This window comes from Heterocephalus glaber, unplaced genomic scaffold (genome assembly GCF_053883595.1).
Source record: "Heterocephalus glaber isolate CG9 unplaced genomic scaffold, H.glaber_assembly_v1.0 deba00001428, whole genome shotgun sequence".
In the NCBI taxonomy this organism is placed as follows: Eukaryota; Metazoa; Chordata; class Mammalia; order Rodentia; family Bathyergidae; genus Heterocephalus; species Heterocephalus glaber.
In genome coordinates, this window is record NW_028258293.1 from 20,712,786 (window position 1) to 20,737,653 (window position 24,868).

The window sequence follows — 24,868 nt, forward strand, 5'->3', positions numbered from 1 at the left end:
AGGGTCGCGGCTCTGAGGGATGCGCCCTCTCTTCCCGAACTTCGGCCCTCCGCATGGGAGTCGTAGTCCCGCGGGGAGGCGGTTGCCGCGGGCGGGCAGCGGTGGACCGCGCTGCTGCGGCGGCCACCCGGGAAGCTGCGGCCCGCTGGGCCCAAAGAGCATCACGTCATCCTCTCCGCCCGGCGCCGCCCCCTCCCCGATGGCGCGTGCGCAGGCGCGCCGGGGGCTCCCGGGCGCTTTCCGCCCTCTCCAGGCTCGTTCTGGCCGCGGCGCTCTCGGCCGGCAGCGAGGAGGGAAGGTGTCCAGGATGCGGTGCGGGGCGGCCCGGTGCCCCCCTGCCCCGTCACGGCCGCGGCGGCCGCGGGGACCGGGCCAGGGCCGGGGGCAGCGACCCGAGCCGCGGTAGCGGCGGCGGCGGCGGCGAGAGGGGCGGCTGAGGCGGGCGGGCGCCCGGGTGCGGGGGGCTCCGCGCCGCTCCGCACGGCCCGGCCCCGGCGCCATGAGCGGCGGCGGCGGCGGCGGCGGCGGCGGAGGAGGTGGCTCGGCGCCCAGTCGCTTCGCCGACTACTTTGTCATCTGCGGGCTGGACACCGAGACTGGGCTGGAGCCGGACGAGCTGTCGGGTGAGTGCGCGCCAAGCCCGGGGCGCTTCCCCGCGCCCGCTTCGGCCAGGGACTCTGGCGGAGCCTCCCCCTTCCCTGCTTTGTCCTGTAGCCTGCCAAGGGTCGGTCAGCGGAGCGCTGAGCGGCGCGGGCGACGGGGCTTTCGCCGAGGGGGACGGTCTCGGGGTTCTGCCCCCGCCGTGGGGTCCGCGCGGCCGCTCTTGCCCTCTGCGCTGCTGCGCGTCGGCGGCCACCGAGAAGGGGGAAGGCAGGGTCGTGCGAGCTCAGCCCAGCGGAGGTCCAGTGACTTGTTAGGAAATAGAAAAAAGCTTGCCCTGCAACAATCATATGGGAGAGGAGGAGACATCCTACGTCCTAGTGAAAGTAAGTTCCACCCAGAGTTTAAAAAGCAAAACAAAAACTTGGTGAGTTTATTTGGCCTCGCCCCAAGATGCTGGGAGGCCGGTTCCTCAAAACCGTTAGAACCCAGCCCATCCGCTGGGCCTTCGAGTTTTCCTCCCGATTGCAGCTCTGTCCTTCTCCATGGGACAGGAATGAAAGCAGTGAAGTTGGACGACATCAAGAAGGATGGGAACTCTCTTGGCACTAGAAAGGGCTTGTTTGTACTCTAGGGGCATACCTTTTTTTTTTTTTTCGGTACCGGGGATTGAACTCAAGACCCTGCGCTTGCAAGGCAGGAGGCGGAACCACTGAGCCAAACCCCGGCCCAGGGGCATGCCTTTTTATGAAAAGTTGTGACCTTTATGAGGCCAAGTTCGTTTGTGAAGAAAAGGGCAGCATCTTAGTTGGAGAGGCTGGGATGTGTTGTGATGCTTCTCATATCGTCTTTCAAAGAGCAAGTGTGGTGTTAAGATGGATCCTGACCAGATTTAGCACTCCTTACAGAAGGGTTTCAGAATGATAATATCCCCCAGAATTCCACTACACTCTCATCGAAGCCTTTGAGTTATGGCAGTTTGGAAAAGTTTTTGTCTGGAGTATCCAGTTATTGGGGTTTCAAGTGGGTGGAAGTTTGTTGTGGCATACTTTAAAGTTATGTCATCCTGATTTGATCAGGGAAACTCCTTTCTACTTTTCTGTCATTATGTGGTTACTATTCACTTTAGAGTTTCTTTTTTGAAAGTGATTATCCTGTTGACTAATCTTACTTTATATATGACAGGATGGTTTTTTTTTTTTTTTAGTCACCAGAAAATTTCCAGTATTTCTTTTTTTCCCCCAGTGTTTCTTAAGAGAAAAATTAGATACACACTTGAAATGACAAAAGTGGGTTGTCTTTTCTAAAAGTACAAGCTGGGTTTGGTGGTGCACACCTGTAATCCTGGAACTCTGGGAGGCTGAGGTAGGACAATTTGCAAATTTTAGTCCATCCTGGGCAATTTAGCAACTTGGGCAGCCCCCCTAAAGGATAAATTGATGCTTTATCAAGGTAAAGAAAATAGGCTATTTCCTCAAATTGATAGCAAGTGGAAGAAAATCGTGAAGCAGTAATGTAGTTGGTAGTAGACCATTGTTGGGGTGCTTTATTTTGCTTTTTTTGTTGTTGTTGTTTTTATTTTTGTACTGGGGATCGAACTTGGGACCTTGGGCTAGTGAGGCAGGATGCGGAACCACTGAGCTAAATCCCTGGCCCTGGGGTGCTTTATTTTTTAAGTTCACTGTTTTAGGTTTTCAATTTTTTTTTTTTTTTTTTTTGAGACAGGATCTTATTATGTAATTCAGGCTGGCCTTGGACTCACGGTGATTTTCTTGCCTCAGCCTCCCAAATGCAGAGATTACAGGTGTGGGCCACACACTTAGCTAGGTCTTCAAATTCTTATAATACAGTTGGGGTAGTTGGCACACACTTGTAATCCTAGCATTCAAGAGGCTGAGGTAGGAGGAGTGCAAGTTTGAGCTCAGCCTGGATAATTTAGACCTTGTCTCCAAATAAAAAAGGGATGGGCTGTAGCTCAGTAAGAAGGCCCTGGGTTCCATCCTCAGTACTACAAAACAAAACAAAAAAACCCAAACTTATAATATAGATGTTGGTCATGTTTCATATGTATTAAATTTGTGATTTGGGATGATATAGTTGGAATTTAGTTCCAGGCATTAGTGCTGGAATGGGCCTCAAAGAGGAAAATGAGGCCCAGGAAGTGTGTAGGGCCTACCTCCTGCTAATTTTGTTGCTTGACTCTTTGTCCAGCTCTCCATCCCCATTTGCAGTGGTGGGGATGGAACCTAGGGCCTTGCACATGCTAGGCAAGCGCTTTACCACTGAGCTACATTCCCAGCCCAGTGCTCCTCTCTTGACATGTAACCGTATTTCATTGTCCCAGCTGGAGGTCTTTAGAAAACATTAACATATTGAGAAAGGTTTTAAAAATAGCACAGTGATTCAGGGATGGGGGGAGGTGACACGCTTGTAATCCCAGCACTCTGGAGGCTGAGGCAGGAGGATCACCTGGAGTTCGAGGCCAGCCTGGGCTACAAAGGGAGTTCAGGGCCAGTCTGAACTACAAAGCGAGACCCTGCCTCAAAAAAACCCCCCCAAAACAAAAAAAACACCCCAAAACAACAACAAAAAACAAAACAAAAAACAAAACAAAAAAAAAGTGTACCTAGTACAAGTAAATCAGATGTTCAGCTGGGCATGGTGGTGCATGTCTGTAACTCAGGAGGCTGAGGCAGGAGGATCGATGTAAGATAGAGGCCAGCCTGGGCTACATATCGAGGCTGTCTCAAAAACCAAACAACAAGCAAACAAACAAAACATAAAGATGTTCATTGTTCTTTCTGGTTTTGTGGAGAAGGATTAGGATTTATCCTATTTTGTTTTCATCAGTAAAGTATGCAGCTTGCAGTGTTGCATAGACTCAGATCTTTGGATTTTTTTTTTTTTTTTGGTGCTGGGGATCGAACTCGGGTCCTTGCGCTTGCGCAGCAGGCAGTGAAACCACTGAGCTAAATCCCCGGCCAGATCTTTGGATTTTTGTAGGTGTTTCCTGCTGTCACCTCTTCCTCTTCTTTGGAGTCTCAAGCATATTAAGCAAGTCATGTAGCTCTTTGATGTGTGAGAGACTAAGGAAGGTGTGAAAATTAATTTTCTTTTCTGATTAGTTGAGGAAGTACTTTAGGTTTGAAGGAGAGGAAGGTAATCTATAAAGCACAAATATTGGCAAACTTCAGGAAATGATATCTACTTGTGCCATTTATTTGTTTATTTAGCTTGTGCCTTTTAGATAAACTGGACAGGAAAAATTGCTTGCAAGTTTTGTTTTCCATTATTGTTGGTGCAACCTAAATGGGGGAGGCAGATCATAGCAGAGTCCAGAACTTTCTGCCTGTTTGATATGTAAGTGTCCTGGGGAATCTTCATTTTCCTTGTTTCTTCTTATGGTCACAAACAGGTGACTGCAGGAGAAGGGTTTATCTTGATATAGGATTCCTGTGTCAGCTTATCTTTTCTCTATCTGAGAGTTATGTTGCAGAAAGCTTGTGACCTATTTCTTTTTGTTTTCTTGCCTTCTTGACTGCTTGCTTGCTTTCCTTTCCTTTCCTTTCCATTTCCTTCCTTCCTTCCTTCCTTCCTGTCTTTCTGTCTCTCCCCCACCCCCCTTTTCTCTCCTTCTCTCTTTCTTTCTCTTCTGGTCCTGGAGATTGAACCCAGGGCCTCATGCTTGCTAGGCAGGTTGCTCTGCCCGCAAACCACATCATCCCAACCCATTTTATTTTGAGACAGTCTCACTGAGTTGCCCAGGTTGGCCTTGAACTTGTGATCCTCCTGCCTCAGTCACCTAAGTAGTTGGGATTACAGGTGTGTACCAGCATATCCTGCCCAGTACATCTTTTAGCCAGATTCACCGGTAACACTTTGCCCTAGATATATATGACAGTTTACTCAGATAAAATTCACCTTATTTTGAGCATATAGTTCAGTGATTTTTAGTGCGTTCAAAGTGGTACAGTTAACCACTACAATCAAATTTAGAAAATATTTATTACTTTACCCCAAAACCTATACATCTTAGTATTTTCCATTTTCACTTAAACTCCTACCTTTCAGCCCTAGGCAACTACTAATCTAATTTTCAATCTGTGTATAATTGCCTGTTTTGGACATGACATACAAGTAGAGTCATGTAGTATATAATGTGCCATCTCTCTCTTTTTCTTTTGAGACCATGTCTTGCCGTGTAGTTCAGACTGGCCTTGAACTCTGTAATATATAATCTCTTACTGACTTCCTAGCATAAGATTTCCAGTGTTCATCCATGTTGTAGCATATAGCAGTGTATCATTCCTTTTTATGGATGGTATGAATGAATTTACCACTTTTTTTTTTCTGTGGTATTGGGAATTGAATCCAGGGCCTTCACACTAAGTTACATACCTCCCTCTTCCCCTTTAACTCTTTATTTTTTTAAATTTTTTAATTTTTTGGTACCAGGGATCGAACTCGGGTCCTTGCGCTTGCAAGGCAGGCGGCGAAACTTAACTCTTTATTTTGATACAGGGTCTTGGTAAATTGCTAAATTGCCCAGGCTGGGGTTGAATTAGAATCTCCCTGTCTCATTCTCCCTGAGTGCTGGGTTGCAGGTGTGTCTCCATGCCTGGCCGAATGTACCACATTTTAAAAATTTATCTATTTGCTTAATTTATTGTTAATTTTGAGACAGGAACTATGTAGCTCAGGCTGGCCTTGAACTCACTGTGGATCCTGGGCTGGCCTTGAACTTGTAGGGATCCTCCTGTTTCAGACTCCCAAGTGCTAGGATTACAGGTGTGCGCCACTACGCTTGGTGACCACATTTTATTTATACATTAGTTAATGGACATTTTTTCCCACTTTTTGATTATTATGAATAATACTGCTATGTATATTTGTGTACATTTTTTGTGGGCATATTTTCATTTCTCTTGACTATATATATAGTATCCAGGAATGAAATTTCTGGGTCTTAGGGTAACTATGTTTATCCTTTTGAGGGACTGAGTACCCGCTAGGCTCTTTTTTTTTTTTTTTGGCACCGGGGATTGAACTCGGGTCCTTGCGCTTGCACAGCAGGCATTCGAAACCACCGAGCTAAATCCCCGGCCCACTAGGCTCTTTTTTAAAAAGAGCTGTATCAGTTTTCGTTTCTACCAGCAGTGTCCATATCCTCATCAATACGTACTATTTTTTTTTTTTTAATTATAGCTACCCTAGTGTATGTGATGGGTTATCTTGTGGTTTTGATTTTATATCCGAGATCCCTAAATATCTTATTTAAAAGAAATAAAGGTTATCTCCGCCTCATTTTATAGAGATGAAGTGGCTATAAAATTTTGATGAAGGGGCTAGGTACATGACCCAATTTGATCTCTAGCCTAGAAAAAAAAAGTTTAATGAGCCAGTTTCAAACTGGGAATCAGTATGAATTAAACTTAATTTTTATCTTTGCCTACCAGTTTGGTTGCTGAGCAGATTCTTTCATGTTCATTTTATAAGGATATCTCTGATGTGAAACCCAGATTACTAGCTGTAGCAACACTCAAACCCTGATGGCTTGCTTTAGTCAAGGCTGCTGTGGGAGTGGGAGATTTTGTAAGTCAGGTCATGTGTTTTCTTTTGTAAGGTAGAAGTCAGGAGAGGAGACCAGCCCACAGGAAATAATTACAGAGCCACCCAAAGCAGTTTAAAACACATGCTGAATTTATTTGAAGAGAATTTATATTTCTAGAACACAATAACCCTACTTGTCTCCTTCATGTAGAAAATAAGTTGATTTTACTTTAATGACATTAGGGTTCTGCTTTCTTCTTAGGAGTCACAGTGTTTGGTGCTTAAACAAAATTCTCTTAGATTCTACTCAGCCCTTCCTTCCTAGGTTAAAAATAAAGTATTCTTTGCCCAAGGCCTCCTTTGGCAACACCCTTTTCCAGGCATATATCCTTTTATAAGCTTATTTTTTTTTTTTTAGTTTATGTTTTTCAGTTAAGACTGGTAGAAGCTGTACTTGAGCTTGGCTCAGCTCTCAGTTCCTGTTGTTCCTGGATTGGATTTACTGTTATGTAGGGTTTTTTTTGGGTTTTTTTGGTACTGGGGATTGAATTCGGGTCCTTGTGCTTGTGCAGCAGGTGGCTAAACCACTGAACTAAATCCCTGGCTACTGTTATGTAATTTTAGCGGTCTCTCAAGAACCCATTTCAGATGGGAGCCCCTATACTTTGCTGTAAGTTCCTGTTTGACTTGACATAGGAGACACAGAGAGAGAGAGAGACAGAGAGAGACAGAGAGAGACAGAGAGAGACGGGGGGGGCAAGTTTGCCTTTCAGGAGCTGGTGGCTTCTTGTGAAATTCGTTGATTAAACCCAGATTATCACTGGCAGATTTTTAGATTTATATCTTAAAAGTTATTAAGTGAGGCAGGTAATAGTCATATGCTTATATTGTAGATGTTCTGTGTTGATTTTAGTTTGGGAATATTTAGAACTGCAGGCTGAATATATGAGTGACAGCGTCCTATCATAATGGAAAGTGAGAGTCTGTGCCAGATCACAAACTGTTCAGTAAGTTCCCAGGGGATCAGATATAACTCCAGGAAATAAGATGGCAACAGCTACAGTTGGGCCCGTTACATTTCTCAAATATTATATATATATATATTTTTCGGTACTGGGGATCGAACTCAGGTCCTTACTCTTGCGAGGCAGGTGCAGTTCCACTGAGCTAAATTCCTGGCCCCCCATTTCTCAAATATTATTCTTAAGATATTTGCTTGGTTGTCATCCATGGGATCTATCATAGCTTCCTGTGCAAGGTTAATCTTTTTGTTGTTGCTCATTAGTGTGATAAAAAGGTCAGGTCAAGCCAAGCATGCTGGCTCATACATACCTGTAAATAATCCCAGAACTTGGGAGGGTGAAGCAGGAGGATCACCAGGAGTTTAAGGTCAGCCTCAGCTACCTAGTGAGTTTAAAGCCAGCATGAATTACATAGCAGGACCATTTCTCAAAAAGGGGAGTGGCTGGGGATGTACTGTGTTTCCTGGAAAATAAGACCATGTGTTCTGTTAATTTTTGCTCCAAAGATGCAGTAGGGCTTATTTTCAGAGGATGTCTTATTTTTTCATGAATAACAACCTATATTTATTCAAGTACACTTATTCAGATGTAGTCGTGTCATCTTCTGGAACATCATCATAACTCTCCAAACCCTGAGTTCCGCCTGAATTTCTTGCAACTCCATTTCCTGTAGAACCACTGGTCCTAATCTCTCATGTCCAGCAGTAGCGCTCTCCTTAAATGAGCACTTCTTGTCCATGTGGCTGTTCGTAGTGCATTGGCACACAGCCATCAATGATTTTATCCCATGAATTCTTCACCCAAGTCATGACCTCTTGTAGGCCAGGCTTCACAAAGTTTCCATCAAATCAAGTATTAATTGAAGACTTATGAGACAGGAATGGTAACAAAAATGATGACAAGTTAAGAATGAAGGTCCACACAAAAGTGATGAAAAATTGCAGGCACCAAAATTCAGTAAATTTTTAATTTCATAAGAGTGTATTAAGTATGTCTGTTACAACACAGAAGATATTAAATTATGAAGATTCATATTAGGCACAACCACATCTGTTCATTCACGAATATGTTATTCGTGTGTTGTGTCTACTTCAATTGGTCACTCGGCAGTAAGTCTTGAGTTCATCTGTTTACAGAGGCATTTACCTCTTATCCAAAGGTTCCCGTGTGGGTATTTACAAATACTTAATTATAATTTATATTATCATTTATTTTAAGTATTAATACCAATAATATTTATTTATATTTAATTATATATTAATATTATTTTATTATTCAATACCTCTGTCGTGTGTTGCAGCAGATGTACTAAATGTGTCTGTCTGGCTGATAATCTTAACTAGGGCTTATTTTTGGAGTAGGGTTTATATTACGAGGATCCTGAAAAATGGTAGGGCTTATTTATCAGTTAGGTCTTATTTTCTGGGAAATATGGTATAGCTCAGTGCTCCCTGAAAAAAAGAAAATGTTCTCATGGAATGCTGAGAGGGCTGAGCAGTGAGGAAGTCTTGGAAGTTCCTGTCATTCAGCCTTATTCCTCTGTGAGTGTGGTATTCTTTGATTTTCAAACTATTCCCAGTTGGCAAAACCTGAGTGTGCACTAGTTTATATTGGTCACTGAATCAAAAAAATGCCAGAGCTAGAAATCAGAGATAGTCCAAGTCACCATTTATGACAGATGATTGTGGTTAATATTTGTAAATTACCTTATAGTTTTGCAATGTACTTTTTTTTTTTTTTGGTACCAAGGATCAAACTCGGGACTTTGTGTTTGAGAGGCAGGCGGCGGAACCACTGAGCTAAATCCCCCGGCCCCTCTGCGGTGTACTTTTAAACTTTAGTTTTTTCAGATCCACATGTAATATAATGTTCTGTTTGGTGTCATCCAGCAAGTTAGAAAGAACTGTTAGAATACAAGTGTTCTGTCTGTTGCTGTACGATTGATGAGGTTTGGCTTCGTTTTTGCAGTACTGAGAATTGAAAGCAGGATCTTGCCCACACTAGGCAGAAGCTCTACCACTGATGTACATTCCTAGTTCTTTTTTTCTCGGTTTTTTGAGATAAGGTTTTTTGTTTGTTTGTTTGTTTGGGGGGGGTGGGGGGGCAGGGAGATGGGAGGAGGGCCTTTTTCATCAAGCTGGCTAGTGTTTCCTACTCTGGAGTCTCCAGGCTGTGAGGAGTAACCCCCCAGGAGAAACATAGATGTTTAAAGGCCAAACAGTTTGAAATGAATCACACTTATCACTTGGTCTAGTTCACAACATGCCCCTGTTGCCCCTACCTCCAATTCCAGGTTGTAGGATGGTTCCATGCAGGATTCTAGCCCACTTCCTGGGGCAAGAGAGGTCCCAGCTGGAGCACACCAGCACCACTCAGCACTGCTCCTCTAGCACTGCACACTGGCCCTGCTACTCCTAGCAATCGCCACTTACAGGAGAATCTCTGCAGTAGGAGAGATTTTCTGTGGTGGTTTGGAGAAACATCTGGACTTTGTAATAATGAGCCATGGTGTAAAAGACATGGAGTTGTTTGACAACTGTGTCCAACACCACTCTCACATCCCTTCTTTTAAGAACAAAGATGTTTTTCTTATGGGAAATCCATTTTATGTGGTTCTGGTGGAGCCAACTTTCCCAAACAATGCCAGAGAGATGAATATGAGATTTGATTCTGGTCAGGCAGAGTGGTTCATACAGTTGGGTCAAAGTTGGGCATATGGCTAAAGTCAGGTAAATCAGTGAAACTTGGCTAGAGCTACTGTGTCCTCCAGGGTCTCCCTCCATCTTTTCCTTCCTGGGAGGCTGTGCTTGGCCTCCCTTCTCTCCTCCTTCCTGCAGAGCCTATCTTCTCCTATATTTACCTCTTTGATTTTAATCCTTGGGATGCACCAAGGCTCCTCCCACCTAGCCACAAAATTCTTAGGGCAGCAGTGGTGTCTCAGACCTGCACAAAGCAGGATGTTCCAGGAAAGACTGAGTGGAAAGCCCATGGGGCCAGTCCATTGGCCTCCAACTCCTCTCAGAGGAGGTCACCTGCATTCTGAGGATGAAGCACCTGGGAAAATGAACACCATCTCCTAGGTTATTTCTTCTGTGACTTGGGACGCTAATTCATTAACATAAAAAAAGTATCAATGTGTTGTCTCATGTAAGGTTATAAAAAGGCAAACACATGACTTCCTGGGAAGAGAAATCTGTTCCCTTAGTTTAGTAAATAAGAAAACTTACAAATAGGGAAACCAAAAGTGGGCTTGGTGAGGCGCTTGGGAGCAGGTGCAGCTCTAGCCTTAAAAGAATGTCCAAAAGGAAACAGATGTGAAGGCTCTGACCTTCAGATGACTTTCAGAGTACCTTGGCTTTCCATACCTGGCTGATCTTGGTTGAGAGAGCAGAGAAGGGTTCTGCAAAGTGTTTCTTGAGACTGCCACATGTTAGTTGCCAGCTGGCATTTATCTTAGAGACAAGGATCAAGAATTTAGAAGTGTAAATGGATTTTGTCCACTTGTGAGATGTCACAGGGCATGGATTTGGCTTGAAGGTTGTTGCACTTAGCAGTGCTTTCCAAGTCTTCCCAAAGACACGAGACTTCATATTTATCTCTTAGAAAGAATGTCAGAAGTTTTCTTATCACTTCTATATTACCTCAATTTAAATTCTTAATGGAACACTTGAGACAAGGTTTTGCTAGGTAGCTCAGACTGGCCTTGAACTTGCAGTGATCCTCCTGCCTTAGCCTCCTGAGTGCCGAGATTATAGGCATGCACCATCATGCCCAGCAATTCCTAGCTCTTTGAATTTTATTTTGAGACAAGGTCTCATTAAGTTTCCCAGGCTGGCCTTGAACTTGTGGTCCTCCTGCCTCAGCCTCCCAAGTAGCTGGGATTAGAGGATGATGTGTCTTTTTTTTTTTTTCTGGTGCTAATGATAGAAGCCAGGACCTTAGGACTGAGCTGTACCCCCAGCCCTCAGCCCTTTTTTATTTTGGAGCAGGGTCTTGGTAATTTAAAAAGTTGCTCAGGCTGGGCTTGAACTTGTGATCCTTTTGCATCAGCCTCCAAGAGTCTTTTTTTTTTTTTTATTTGATACCGGGGATTGAGCTCAGGACCTTAGCTTGTGAGGTAGGCAATGGAACCACTGAGCTAAATCCCCAGCCAAGAGTCATTTTTTTTAATTGAGAAAATTTTTTTACGGATGTGGGGGAAACTAGTGCAATGGCTTAGTCATTGACTCTCAGGGGTTCCGTGATGTGGCATTGTGTGATGTGGAGTGCGGCCTCTTTGTGGTTCAGTCACCAACCCATATTTCAGTAGAGGAGATGTGTCAGCAGAGGAGGCACACCCCTTGTTTTCTGAATTGTGGTTAAGACTTCTTGGTTTTTCCTTTCTCCCCACTGTTTATCAGTTCTGCAAATGCTTTTCTTAGACTAAATACAGTAGTGGGATTTTGCTTCTAAGAAGCACACTCTTTTGTCTTACATGTGGTGGTGGTTACAGGAAGTTTTATGCTTTTTACCTGAAGCCTGTTTTTTTTTTGTACTGGGGATCGAACTCGGGTTCCTTGAGCTTGCGCAGCAGGCGGCGAAACCACTGAGCTAAATCCCCGGCCCTGAAGCCTGTTTTTTTTTTGAAAAAAAAAAAAAGATTTGCGTATGGTAAGCTCAAGAATCCTTCTGTGTAGACTTTAGTTGCGTCTTTTGTGATTGTAGTTGGGGTCTGTTTGTGACATTTATTATTTGCAATGAAAGGTTATGGGAAGTAACAAGTAAACTTTTAGGATTATTAAGGGAATGAAGCCAGGCGTGATGGTGCATGCATATAATCTTGGCACTTGGGAGGCTGAGGCAGGAGGATCACCCAAGTTCAAGGCTAGCCTGGGATACATAGAGTTCAAGGACAGCCTGAGGGCTGGGGATTTAGCTCAGTTATGCATCCGCCTGCCTCACAAGCACAAGGTCCTGAGTTCATTCCCCAGTTCTGCAAAACAAACAAACAAACAAAACCCCCAAAAAACTATTGTCAAGGATAGCCTGAACTACATAGTGATATGATAGCCTGTATTGAAAAAAAAAAAAAAAAAAGGAATGAAGACAGGGGGTGGAAAATGACTTAGAGATAATAATCACAGGCCATGATTCATAAAACAGTATTAATTGTAGATAAACCCAATTAGTTTATAGCAAATCACATGTATTTTTGTTGTAATGTATTTGAATTACTTTCCGGGAATATTGAAGGACTTGGTTCTTCACTTAGGATTGGAGGTATCATCTCTAATACCAGTTTCTTTCCTCATTTTTGGAGTTTTGAAACATGGGCCTCCAATAGTGTTTTAGCCTTGTTAGGATGATAGGGATTAATTTGGGGCTATATTGTTGTTGAAGAAAACCTGAGATTTTATTTTGGATAAGTTAGATGTCTCTTCTTGTTTTTCCCGGTCTTCATTTGATAGTGACCATTAATTCTTTTTTCCTGATTATAAAGCCATGGGCTATTATAAAGCAATGAGTCATTATAAAAATTAAAACATTATAGAATTATAAACTCTTGTTGCAGACAGGATAATTTAATAGTGAGCAGAACTTGCTGGGTGTGGTAGCACACACTATAATCCCTGTACTCAGGAGGTAGATGCAAGAACTAATGGTGAGTTTGAGGCCAGCCTGGACCACATAGCAAGACCTTGTCTCCAAAAAAAAAAAAAAGCAGAACTTTTATTTGTCACTGTCCTGTAGGTTGGTGATGCTATGTCCTCACATGGCAGAGGCAGAAGGCATGCTAAGTGCCATGTGATGCGTCTATATTAGAAAAAAAGACCCTTAATCCCATTAATAAGACTGGGCTCAGGGGTTGACCACCTCTTAAGGGTCCCACCTCTTAATACTGTCACATTGGCAATACCTGAATTTTGAAGAGAATCTAAATAATAGAAATACAACAAATATCTAGAGATACTATGTGCTAATCTGACATCCAGTTTTGTCGAACTCTGAGGTTATGTCCAAATAGTGTTTCTTTTTCTCCCTAATACTTGATGTAATATTCTACCTGTTCCCTCTTTTCTCACATTTATGTCACACACATTCTTTCTCCCTCATTTCTATTACATGGAAGATGGTGCATGTGTAATTTTGTCTACCAGAAGAATGTTTAGTGTTTTGTGGAGGATTATTGTTCTGCTGATCTAGCTCACTTGGTTCCTTTATTCATTTGGTTATGAGTTTGGCGCATTCAATAAGGCCAATGTTATTGAACTGGTTGCCATAAAAACCAGTTAGCTTTTTTTCTACCCACTTTTGTGCTAACCTCAGGTGATTGCTTGGTTACAAGTGCCCTGTGGGATATAAGGAGGCAAGAAAGTGAGGTTAGAGCAGCAATTTACCCATTATTATTATTATTATTATTATTATTACTACTACTACTACTATTATTATTATTTTTTTTGAGACATTGGCTGGCTATGCAGTCTAGGCTGGCCTTCAACTCTTGGCAGTCTTCCTGCCTCAGGCTTCCTAGTGTTGGGGTTATAGGCATGCACCACCATGTCCAGCTAACAGCTATTGTTTATTTCACTGTTTTTGTTTTTGGTACCGGGGATTGAACTCGGGATCTTGCACTTGTGAGACAGGTGCCGGAACCACTGAGCTAAATCCCCGGCAAACAGCTATTGTTTATTGACTGCAGTTCAGTGCCACATACCAGATGGCACTATCCCCATGTTGCAGGTTAGGAAGCTAAAATGCAGAGAATTTAATAAGCCAAGGTTAAAAAAAAAATTTGGAAATTTGTTCTCCTTGTCTGTAAAGTCCTCTACCATGTACCTTTGTATTGAAAGACCAACTTGTTTTCAAAGATGTGTGTGACACAGTTCTGCCCTTGAGGAGCTTATAGTTTTCTGAGGTTAGGGATATAAATCAATAACTGCAATATGGTAAGTAACATAATGAAAGTATGGTTATAATTTAGAAGCTGGGCTTGGTGGTGCACGGCTGTAATCCCAGCACTCTGGGAGGCTAAGGCAGGAGGATTGCAAGTTTAAGGCCAGCCTGGGCAACTTAGTGATTTAGTGAGACCTTATCTCAAAATAAAAAGATAAGAGATAAAAAATAAAAAAAAGGCAGGGGATGTAGCTCGGTTCAATGCCCAGTACTGCTAAAAAAGAAGAGTGTGTTTATAATTTAGAGTTGTATTATAGGTAGTTATTTTTCAGAAGACCACAAAGTTAGTTTTCTTTGTTTTTCATTCCCTCATTCAGATATTTTCTGAGTTCCAGTTACTTCCTTGTAGCTATTTGAGGTACTTGATGCGTTTCAATGAATGAAGCTCTCTTTGTGAATCTTCTGTTATACTGGAAGCCAGAAGCTAACAAATTAAACATAAGGTAGTAACTTATATAGTACTATCTTAGGAGGCAAAAAAGGCTGTGACAAAAGTAAAGCAGGGTAAATGGGATCAGGAATGTTAGGACCACACAGCTACAAAAGTTGCACTTGTCCTTTTTTTTTTGGTGGTAATGGGCCTTCACATTGAGCTATATCCCCAGCTCTTTTTCTTTTCTTTTCTTTTTTTTTGAGACAGGATCTCACCAACTTGTTGAATTCCCAGGCTGGGCTCAAAGTTGCAAGCCTCCTGCTTTACCTCCCAGAGTGCTAAGATTATAGGCATGTGCCACCACTCTGGCTGTATTTTTTTGTTGTTTTTTTTGAGACAAGTTCTCACTATGTAGTTCAGGGTGGCCTTGAACTCCTGCCTCAGCTTCCTGAGTTCTGGGATTACAGGTGTGTGCCACCATGGCTGGGATCCAGGCGCCGCCCCCCCCCCCCCCCATCAAACCCAGGACCTTGCGCTTGCGAGGCAGGTGTGGCGACACTGATCTAAGTCCCCAGCCCAGCATCTACTTTTAAGGCCTCATTGAGAAGGTGATAAGTAAGGAAAATTTTAAGGAATCAGTGGAGTGAGCCAGATATATATGTGGAGAATTACGTTGAGGGAGAAAACAAATACACACGCATAATTTGCCATGGAGCATTTGGACTCCCTTTTTGTTGGATTGTCTCATATTGCATCTGTCAGTCAAAAATATATTTTTTGTGGGCCTTGCACATAGAAGGTTAAGTGCTCAATCACTGAGTTATATCCCTAGCCCTAAAATTTTTTTTCTTTTTGATATTGGTGAATCACTGAACACACTACTCCCTGCCCTCCTTTGTTTAGCCCTTCTGTGAGCCTTAGCTTATCAGATTCTGTGCTGAGTGCTGGAGAAGAAGGGTGTGTTGTAAAACAAGGTAGACAAGAATGAGTTCTTTTTGTTTTTTTTTTTTTTAAGAATGAGTTCTTAAGAGAGGAACATCTATCTTTTTTTTTTTTTTGTACCGGGGATCTAACTCGGGACCTTGTACTTGCGTGGCAGTGCCAGAACCACTGAGCTAAATCTCTGGCCCAGGAATGTCTATCTGATGATGTTCAAAAGAGGGATAGAGTACCGTTCTGTAGCCCTCCAGATTATGTCTTGCAAAATTTGCTGTAGAGGTAAGAAAATATGGTTTCTCTAATTTCTTCATTAATTCAGTATTCATTTAATACAGTACATGCACAATCACTCATAGCCTGGAAAAAAGTGAAGGTCTCCTTCATGTATGGAATAGCTTCCCTCTTCTCTCTTTTTCTTTCCCTTCCCCTTCCCCTTCCCCTTTCCTTCTCTTCTGTTCCTTGTACTAGAGATTGAACCCAGGCCCTTCACTCTGAGCTACATCCACAGCCCTTTTGGTATTTTGAGATAGGCTCTTACTAAATTTCCCAGGCTGGGCTTGAACTTGGAATCCTCCTGCCTCAGCCTCTTGGAGTACTGGGATTGCAGGTGTGCACAAGCTTTAATGTTCTATTTTTAAGGAGAGAAACATGACATTTCAGCATAATGGTGTACATTGCAACTTAGAACTGCTTCAAAATAAAAAAAGGATTGGGGATGTAGCTCACTGCAAACCCCCTGGGTTGAATATCTAGTACCGCAAAATAAACAGATACACGAAAAGTTGAGTTTTAAGCTATATATTTCCAATAGAGAACTTAGAAATTATAAAAAGATATAGAAATCTCACCAGGGATTTAGCTCAGTGGTTCTAGTGCCAAGTGCAAGGTCCCGAGTTCGATCCCTAGTACCAAAAAAAAAAGATAATAGAAATCTCTTATAATTCCTCTGTAATTGAACTCAAAAACATTTGGTTGTCTTTAATGAAGTTCCTTTCAGTATTGAAATATTTTTATTGTATAATTTAAACACAGTAAAGTGCATAAATCCTAAATTATAGCTTAATATATTTTTTATCTTTGTATATATGCATGTAACCATCACCCATATCAATTCCAGTTTTTATTGTGTGTGGGTGTATGTATTTGATAATGTAAAGTGTAAAATTTTATTTTGACTTTTCTCTTGATGTTCTATCATGAGTGTTTCTCAGTTTCATCACTGTAGTCTCCTCAAATTTCATTGATTATAGTTAGGAGTTATTTAATTACAAGGAACAGAAACTCACTCAACATGATGGGGTCTGTTTCACATTGTGACATGTTCTACATTTACAGATAATTTCCTAAGAGAATATCTTGTATCAATACAAAGATCTTTCTGCTGGCCATTTGGAATACTTTTTTTTTCTTTTGAGACCAGGTCTTGCTATGTAGTTCAGGCTGACCTTGAACTCACTGTGTATTCCAGGCTGGCCTGGAACTCGTGGCAATCCTGCCTCACTCCCGAGTGCTGGTATTACAAGCATGCACCACCATGCCCAGCTTGGCATACTTTTAAAAGTATCCACATACATTTATTTTTACAGACTTAAGGGAGTCATTCTGTGGCATTAGTTGCTAAAACTGGACCTTGTTTTTTTTTTTTTAAGCAAAACATTTATTGGTACATTTTTAGACATACATTATTATTATTATTATTTTTTGGTACTAGGGATTAAACTCGGGGCCTTGAGTTTGTGAGGCAGGCAGCATAACCACTGAGGTAAATCCCCGGCCCTAGGCATACATAATATTAACACTTATCATAGGGAATTTGAACCTGTACTTGATATATCCTGACTATTCTTTTTTCCCCATTCCCCACTCCCCTCAACCTCCTGCTCCATATATACAAAAGCTTTGTTTTCATTTTTCCTTCTATTTTTACTTTTTTTCTTGTTCCTTCTTTCCTTTCCTTCCATTCCCCCTCCTTTGTTCCCCTTCCCATTTGAACACTTTTTTCCCATTTCCCAATATCGTACATTTTAGTCCTTATTTCCACTTTCAGTTTCTCATACCAGAGAAACAATGTGGTATTTAAATGTGTGTGTCTGATTTATTTCACTTAAGAGTATGGTCTCAGGGTCCATCAATTTACCTAGAAATGTCTCAAGCTCATCCTTCCTTATGGTAGAGTAATATTCCATTGTAGGAAAAGACCACATCTTCTTTATCCATTCCTCAGTTGATGGGCATTTGGGCTGTTTCCAAGATTTAGCTATTACAAACTGTGCTGGTATGAACTTGGGTGTGCATATATCACTATGGTATGATGCTTTTAATTCTTTTGGGAGGATACCAAGAAGGGAAATAGCTGGGTCAAATGGAAACTCTAGCTTTAGTTTTTTGAGGAATCTCCACACTGATTTCCATCGTGGTTGCACCAGTCTACACTCCCACCAACAGTGGAGCAGGGTTCTTCTTTCCCCACATCCCCACTAGCATTTGTTATTGGTTAATTTCTTGATAACAGCCATTCTTTCTGGAGTGAGATGGAATCTCAGCATTGTTTTAATTTGCATCTCTTGAATAACCAGTGATGTTGAACATTTTTTCATATATTTATTTGCCGTTTTCTGCTTCTTCATCTGAGAAGTGTCTATTCATTTCAGATGCCCATTTTTGGATTGGATCTTTAAAATTGGGGGGAGTCTAGTTTTTTTGAGTTCTTTATATGGTCTAGATAGTAGTCCTTTGTCTGAAGAAGAGCTGGCAAAATATTTTTCCCATACTGTGGGTTGTCTCTTCACTCTGTTAGTGGTTTCTTTTGCTGTGCAAGATGAGATCCCAGTTGTTAATTTTTTGTGATAGTTTCTGTGTGATCAGAGTTTTGTTCATAAAGTCTTTGTCAGCACCATTGTCTTGAAGAGTTCTACCTATTCTATCTTCCAGCAGATTTAGTGATTCTATTTTAGTATTTAGATCTTTGATCCATTTTGATTTTAGTTTAGTGCACGGTGAAAGATATGGGTCTAGTTTTCATCTTTGACATGTGGAAAGCCAGCTTTTCCAGCACCGTTTCTTTTTGGTACCTGGGATTGAACTCAGGACCTTGGCTTGCAAGCCAGGCAGCAGCACCACTAAGCTAAATCCCCGGCCCTTCCAGCACCATTTATTGAACAGGCTATCTTTCTTCCAGTGAAGGTGTTTGGCTCCTTTGTCAAAGATAAGGTGGCTGGGCCGGAAATTTAGCTCAGTGGTTTCGCTGCCTGCTGCAATCCCTGGTACCAAAAAAAAAAGATAAGGTAGCTGAGTGTGTTTGGAGTTGTTTCAGTATCTTTTAGTCTGTTCATTCATCCTCAGGTCTGTTTTTTTGCCAGTAACATGCTGTATTTATCACAGTAGCTTTATGATATAATTTCAAGTCAGGGATTGTGAATGCCCCATGCCTTGCCTTTGTTGCCCAGAATTGTTTTTGGTATTCTAGGTCTCTTCTGGTTCCAAATGAATTTTAGGATTGTTTTCTGTAATTCTCTGAGATATGATATTGGTATTTTGATCAGGATTGCATTAAATCCGAATAAAAATTTTGAAAGTATGGCCATTTTCACTATATTGATTCTTCCTACCCAAGAACAAGGGATATATTTCCACTTTCTGGTATCTTCTTTGATCTCCTTTTTCAGAGAACTGTAGTTTTCAACATAGAGGTCTTTTACTTCCTTTATTAGATTAATTCCTAGGTATTTCATTTTTTTGCTATTGTGAAAAGTGTTGTTTCCCTAATTCTCTCTGTGAGTTTGTTGTTTGTGTACAGAAATGCTATTGATTTTTGAGTGTTGACTTTGTATCCAGCTATGCTACTGAATTTGGTTATTAAATCTAGAAATCTTTTGGTAGAGGTTTTGGGGTCTTCTATGTAGAGTATCATGTCATCTGCAAATAGTGATAATTTAACTTTTTCCTCTCCTGTCCTTACTTTTTAAATTTCTTTCTCTTGTCTAATTGCTCCAGCTAATGTTTCCAGAACTATATTGAACATGAGTGGTAATAGTGGACATTCTTGTTTTGTTCCTGATTTTAGAGTGAAAACTATCAATTTTTGTCCCTTTAGTATGATGTTGGCTGTTGGTTTGTCGTAGATGGCTTTTATCAGATTGAGATAAAAACCATCTATACCAATTTTCTGTAGGGTTTTTATCATAAATGAATGTTAGACTTTGTCAAATGCTTTTTCTGCATCTTTTGAGATGACCATATGGTTTTTGTCCTTAGGTCTGTTAATACGGTATATTACATTTATTGATTTGCATATGTTGAACCATCCCTGCATCCCTGGGATGAGTCCTACTTGGTCATGGTATATAATCTTCTTAATGATTTTTGCTGCATCCTGTTTGCCAGTATCTTATTGAGGATTTTTACATCTATGTTCATTAGGGAGATTGGCCTATAATTCTCCTTTTTGGTTGGATCCTTCTCTGGTTTTGGTATCAGGGTAATGCTTGCTTCCAGGAATGAATTTGGGAGTATTGCTTCCCCTTCAGTTTAATTTAATTTTTTAAATTTTTATTTATTTATTTTTTTCTGGTACCAGGGATCGGGCTCAGGACCTTGTGCTTACGAGGCAAGTGGCGGCACTACTGAGCTAAATCCCCAGCCCCTATTTCAGTTTTATTAAATAGTTTGAGAAGTAGCGGCATTTAGCCTTTTCTAAACTTTGTGAAAATTCAGCAGTGAACCAATCCATCAGGCCCTGAGCTTTTCTTTGTTGGTAGGTTTCTGATTACATCTTCAGTTTCATTGACTGATGTTAGTTTATTTAGAACTTTTATATCTTCTTGAGTCAGCTTTGGTAATTCATATGTATGTAACAATCTATTTCTTCTGTATTTTCTATCTTATTAGAATACAGGTTCTTGGGGCTGGAGATTTAGCTCAGTGGTTTCGCCACCTGCTGCGCAAGCGCAAGGACCCAAGTTCAATCCCTGGTACCAAAAAAAAAAAAAAGAATACAGGTTCTTGAAGTTATGTATTGATGATCTTCTGGATTTCTGCAGGATCTGTTGTGATTTCACCCTTTTCATTCCTAATTGTGTGGATTTGGGTCTTTTCTTTTTTTGAAAGTTGGCTAAGGATTTGTCATTTTTATTTAATCTTTGAAAGAACCAACTCTTCAATTCATTCCTTGTATTGTTTTCTTAGTCTCCATTGCATTAATTTCTGCTTTGATCTTTATAATTTTCTCCTTTATACAAGCTTTGGGCTTGATTTGATCTTCTTTTTCTAGAAGCTTGAGGTTCAACATTGAGTTATTCATTTGAGCTTGTTCTGTTTTCCTGAATGGGAATTCACTGCCATAAATTTCCCTCTTTTTTTTTTTTTGGTACCTGGGATTGAACTTGGGTCCTTGCCCTTGCAAGGCAGGCGGTGGAACCAGTGAGCTAAATCCCCGGCCCTAAATTGCCCTCTTAAGACTGCTTTCATTCCATCCCATAAGTTCTGATATATTGTATTGTTATTATCATTTAATTGTAGAAACTGTCAAATTTCTTCTTTGACTTCATCTGTGACCCATTGGTTGTTCAGAAGGGTGTTATTTAATTTCCATGTGTTTATGAAGTAAATATGCCCTCAATATGGTGATTTTTACCCTCAGCAGAGAAAATTTAAAAGCGGTTAGGGAGAAAAAAATAGAGAAGTAGAAGAAGAGGAAGAGATTAAAAGCAAGGCTGGAGGAAAAAGGGAAGATTACATGAACTTTGGGAAACTGGTGAAGAAGACAGGAGGGAACAGGAGAGGGAAGAAATAAAAGCATGAACAGAACAACAACAAAAGTAGAAACAATGTTCATACTCGTAAAAACAAGAACAAATAAGAAAAAAACAAAACAAAACAAAAAACAAGAAAAAAATGAAGGAAAAGAAAAGTCTACTTCAGGGCATGTCTCTTTTGTCACTGGTAGACAGAGTGGGCAGGAGCCCAGACCTGTGTTGATTAATCCCAGCAAGCCAGCCCTACATTTATGGCAGGGGATAGTCGATAATTCTAGCAAGCCTGCACCTTTAGTTCCGCTGAAGTTCAGGTTTCTGGTGTGGCTGGAAGCTGATTTGTTCAGCCCGCAACACTCTGTGTGCCTCCTACTGGCTTGAACTCAGTTCTGCCTCACCCTGACACTGGGAACTGCTGGATAGAGCCAGCTTGCAGCTGCTCTGAGTTCCAAGCTCAGTTGGCCCCTTTCCAAAATGGCTACCAGCTGGTTGCCCTCTTCTGGGGAGTGTCTGAACCTGAATAACTCACCAGTCATTGCAGTCCTCTGTGTCCACTACTATGTTCCACTGGTACATTTTTCTGTGGAGGCCTCTGGAGTCACCAGTAGTGACTGTGTGCAGTTTTGAGCTGTGCCTCCCCTCAGTGAGTCAGGGCTCAGGGAGAAAGTGCCACTTGGCACCTCCTTCTTCAGTATTGAAGTCTCTCTCTTCACACTTCCTGTGGGCTTCTTCCCACTTCAGATCCTTGCTCGGCCCACTTCCCTCCTCTTCTTCTTCCTCACATTGCTACTACAGTCCAGTGTCTAGACACCAAATTTTGGAGAGGCTGTTTCTCTGCTATTCATGACTCTGCCATCTTTCCAGAAGTCTCAATTCTTTAACCTTTTAAGGAATTCCCAAGTTTTATTTTTGGTGTCAGGAATTGAATTCAGGACCTCACACTTGCCAGGCAGGCACTGTGTTCCTGAGCTACATCCCCAGCCCTCCCAAGTTGTTTTAAAATTTTTTTTTTTAGTAAACAGTTGAGTTCATGATGATTACATTCATTGTGAGGAGTTGGTTCATGTATGTAGCACATGTTCAAGGTGTTTTCTATAGGAGCTGCATCAGTTCACATTCTGACACTATATCATGTTTCCACTTTCTCCACATTCTCTCTAATACTTGTTATTTTACATATTTTTGATATAATTTTATTTCATGCTACATTTTTTGACTATTTGTAAATATATTTTTTTTTGTTTGTTTTTTGAGACAGGATTTCACCTTTTTTTTTGGTGCTGGGGATTGAACTCGGGTTCTTGCGCTTGCAAGGCAGGCAGCAGAACTGCTGAGCTAAATCCATGGCCCCCTAGAATCTCACTTTTAAAATAGCTTTTAAAAAAGCTTTTCATGGGCCGGGGATTTAGCTTAGTGGTTTTGCCGCCTGTTGTGCAAGCACTTGGACCCAAGTTTGATCCCTGGTACCAAAAAAAAAAAGCTTTTCATTAGTCCTTTATATTTTTATTGTGTATTGTCTGTATATGCTTGTTATTTCTTTTTGCTCATTTAGGGGTTTTTTGGGGGGAGGTAGTAGAGAAGGTAGTATTGGGGTGCTTTTTTTTTTTGGTGCCGGGGATCGAACTCGGGTCCTTGCACTTGTGCAGCAGGCAACAAAACCACTGAGCTAAATCCCCGGCTTTATAAGTTCACCACCACTGCCTTTTCTTTCTTTCTTTTTTTTTTTTGGTACCAGGGATTGAACTCAGGACCTTGCACTTTCGAGGCAGGTGGTGGAACCACTGAGCTAAATCCCCGGCTGGGGTGCTTTTTAAGGGTAATATAGATCTGTCTTGCTTAGGAAAGCTGATGAATTTACTGTGGAAGCAGGGAGGGTAATTTTGTTTCAAGGATACATTAGTTTGCTATCCTGCATCAAATTACCAAAAACTGGGTGGCTTACAGCAGCACAGTGATTTATTTTCTCACTGTTTTGGAAGCCAGAAGTTCTGCCAGCAGGCCAAAGTCCTTCAGAGACTCTTGGGGAGAATAATTCCCTACCTCTTCAAGCTTCTGGTGGCTTTTGCCATTCCTTGGCCTCTGGCCATGTCACTCTAATTTCTAACTCTGTCTTCACATTCTCTTTACCTTTGTGTGTGTCTTCTCGATGTTTCTATCTTGTAGAGATTCTTGATGTTGGATTTTAAGTCCACCCAGCTAATCTAATATGATCTCATTTTACAACCCTTAATTACATCTGTGTCTTAGTTACTTTGCCTTTGCTGAGATACAGTAGCCAACATCCATAATTTAAAGGAGGGGAGATTTATTTTGGATTATAGTTTTACTCAGTAGTTGACAGCTCCAAGGCAGAAACAGGATGGCAGTAGGGCATAGTGGAGGAAAAGGTTCTCAATCCTGATTGGAGGATTAGGGGAAGAAGATACATATTTCTAGGTCACATCCCCCCGGTGACCTGCCTCTTCCAATCAGGCCCCACCTCCTAATAGCACACTCAGCTATGAGCTCATCAGTGGATGAATCTACTGGTGAGTATAGCACCCCTGTGATCCATTTTCCTTCCACATACATAAGAATTTTGGGAGGCACTTTAGATCTAAACTGTAACAGTCTTTATGAACCTTTCCCAAACAAGTTAACATTCACTGGTCCTGGGGATTAGGATGTAGACATGTTTTGGTGCTACCAATCAACATACTGCAAAAATGCTAAAAGATCAGGTCTTGAATTTCTTCAGTTGTGAGCAAGAAATAGAGAGGAGTAAAAGGGAGAGTCTAGGAAGAATTACCAAGGATGGGCCCAATTCTACCAGTGCTTTTACTGTTACAGTAAACCCTTGAGTTATGACTGGCCTGACATGCGAACAACTTGGGTTATGACCAGAATTTTAGTTTTAACTTATGAACAAAGTCTTGAATTATGACTCAAATGCCAGCTGCTTGTGCTTCCAGATGGTCTCAGATACAGATTTAACCCTTAAAGAGTTCTGGAAGGAACATTATAACATTCTTTCCTGTGTGGGGTTAATTGAGAAATCTTGGACCAGTGTCTCTCTAAGGACACTGAGATCTGCCTAGAACAAAATATGGCTTAAAATTATACAGGAGAGAGGCTTTCAAGGCTGTGCAGAGGAGCCTGAGCCTTAAATGGACCATCTGGAGTTAAAATCAACCCTTGAAAACAAATTGAGTTTGTCGTAAGTCAAAGGTCCATTGTACCATACTGGATATTCAGAGATTTCACAGGATTTTAGGATACACAAAAATGACTTGGGTATGACATTTTTGACAGAAGCTCGTGTATCTCAGACAAAAATCAAACTTCTAGGTAGAATATTGCTATCTGAAAAAGTATCTTATTAGTAGCCAAGTTGGAGAAAGTCAGGCACTGTACTATTTTCTTCTTCTTCTCCTTCTTCCTCTTCTTCTTCCTCCTCCTCCTCCTCTTCCTCCTCTTCTTCTTCTTCTTCCTCGTCATCATCATCTCTAAGCCTGGAATTTGTGACATATTCTTATAAAATAGCCAAATACGCCTCATAGATGAGAAGAAAGGTTAGAATTTCCAAGATTTATTTTATAGAGTTTATTTTCCAGAAGAAGAAAACGTGGCTGACAGGGTTCTGAGTGACTTGTTCAAGTTTTCATAGCTGGTTAATACCAGAGCTCATACTTGAATTTGGATTCCTTAACTCTTACGTGCCT

The 24,868-nt window shown here is 41.4% G+C and overlaps 1 protein-coding gene across 3 annotated transcripts in view; it reads left to right on the forward strand.

Moving 5' to 3' along the window:
- The first annotated feature begins 257 nt into the window (after window positions 1–257).
- Dennd5a (DENN domain containing 5A) overlaps window positions 258–24,868 on the forward strand; it is a 98,001-nt gene continuing 73,390 nt past the window's right edge. For 2 of the 3 annotated variants that reach the window (XM_004851774.3, XM_021263775.2), the window contains exon 1: window positions 258–623. In XM_004851774.3, the coding sequence (XP_004851831.1) occupies window positions 500–623 (124 nt within the window). In that variant the 5' untranslated portion in view covers window positions 258–499. The remainder of the gene's footprint in view (window positions 624–24,868) is intronic. The other variant, XM_021263774.2, reaches the window with a different exon arrangement.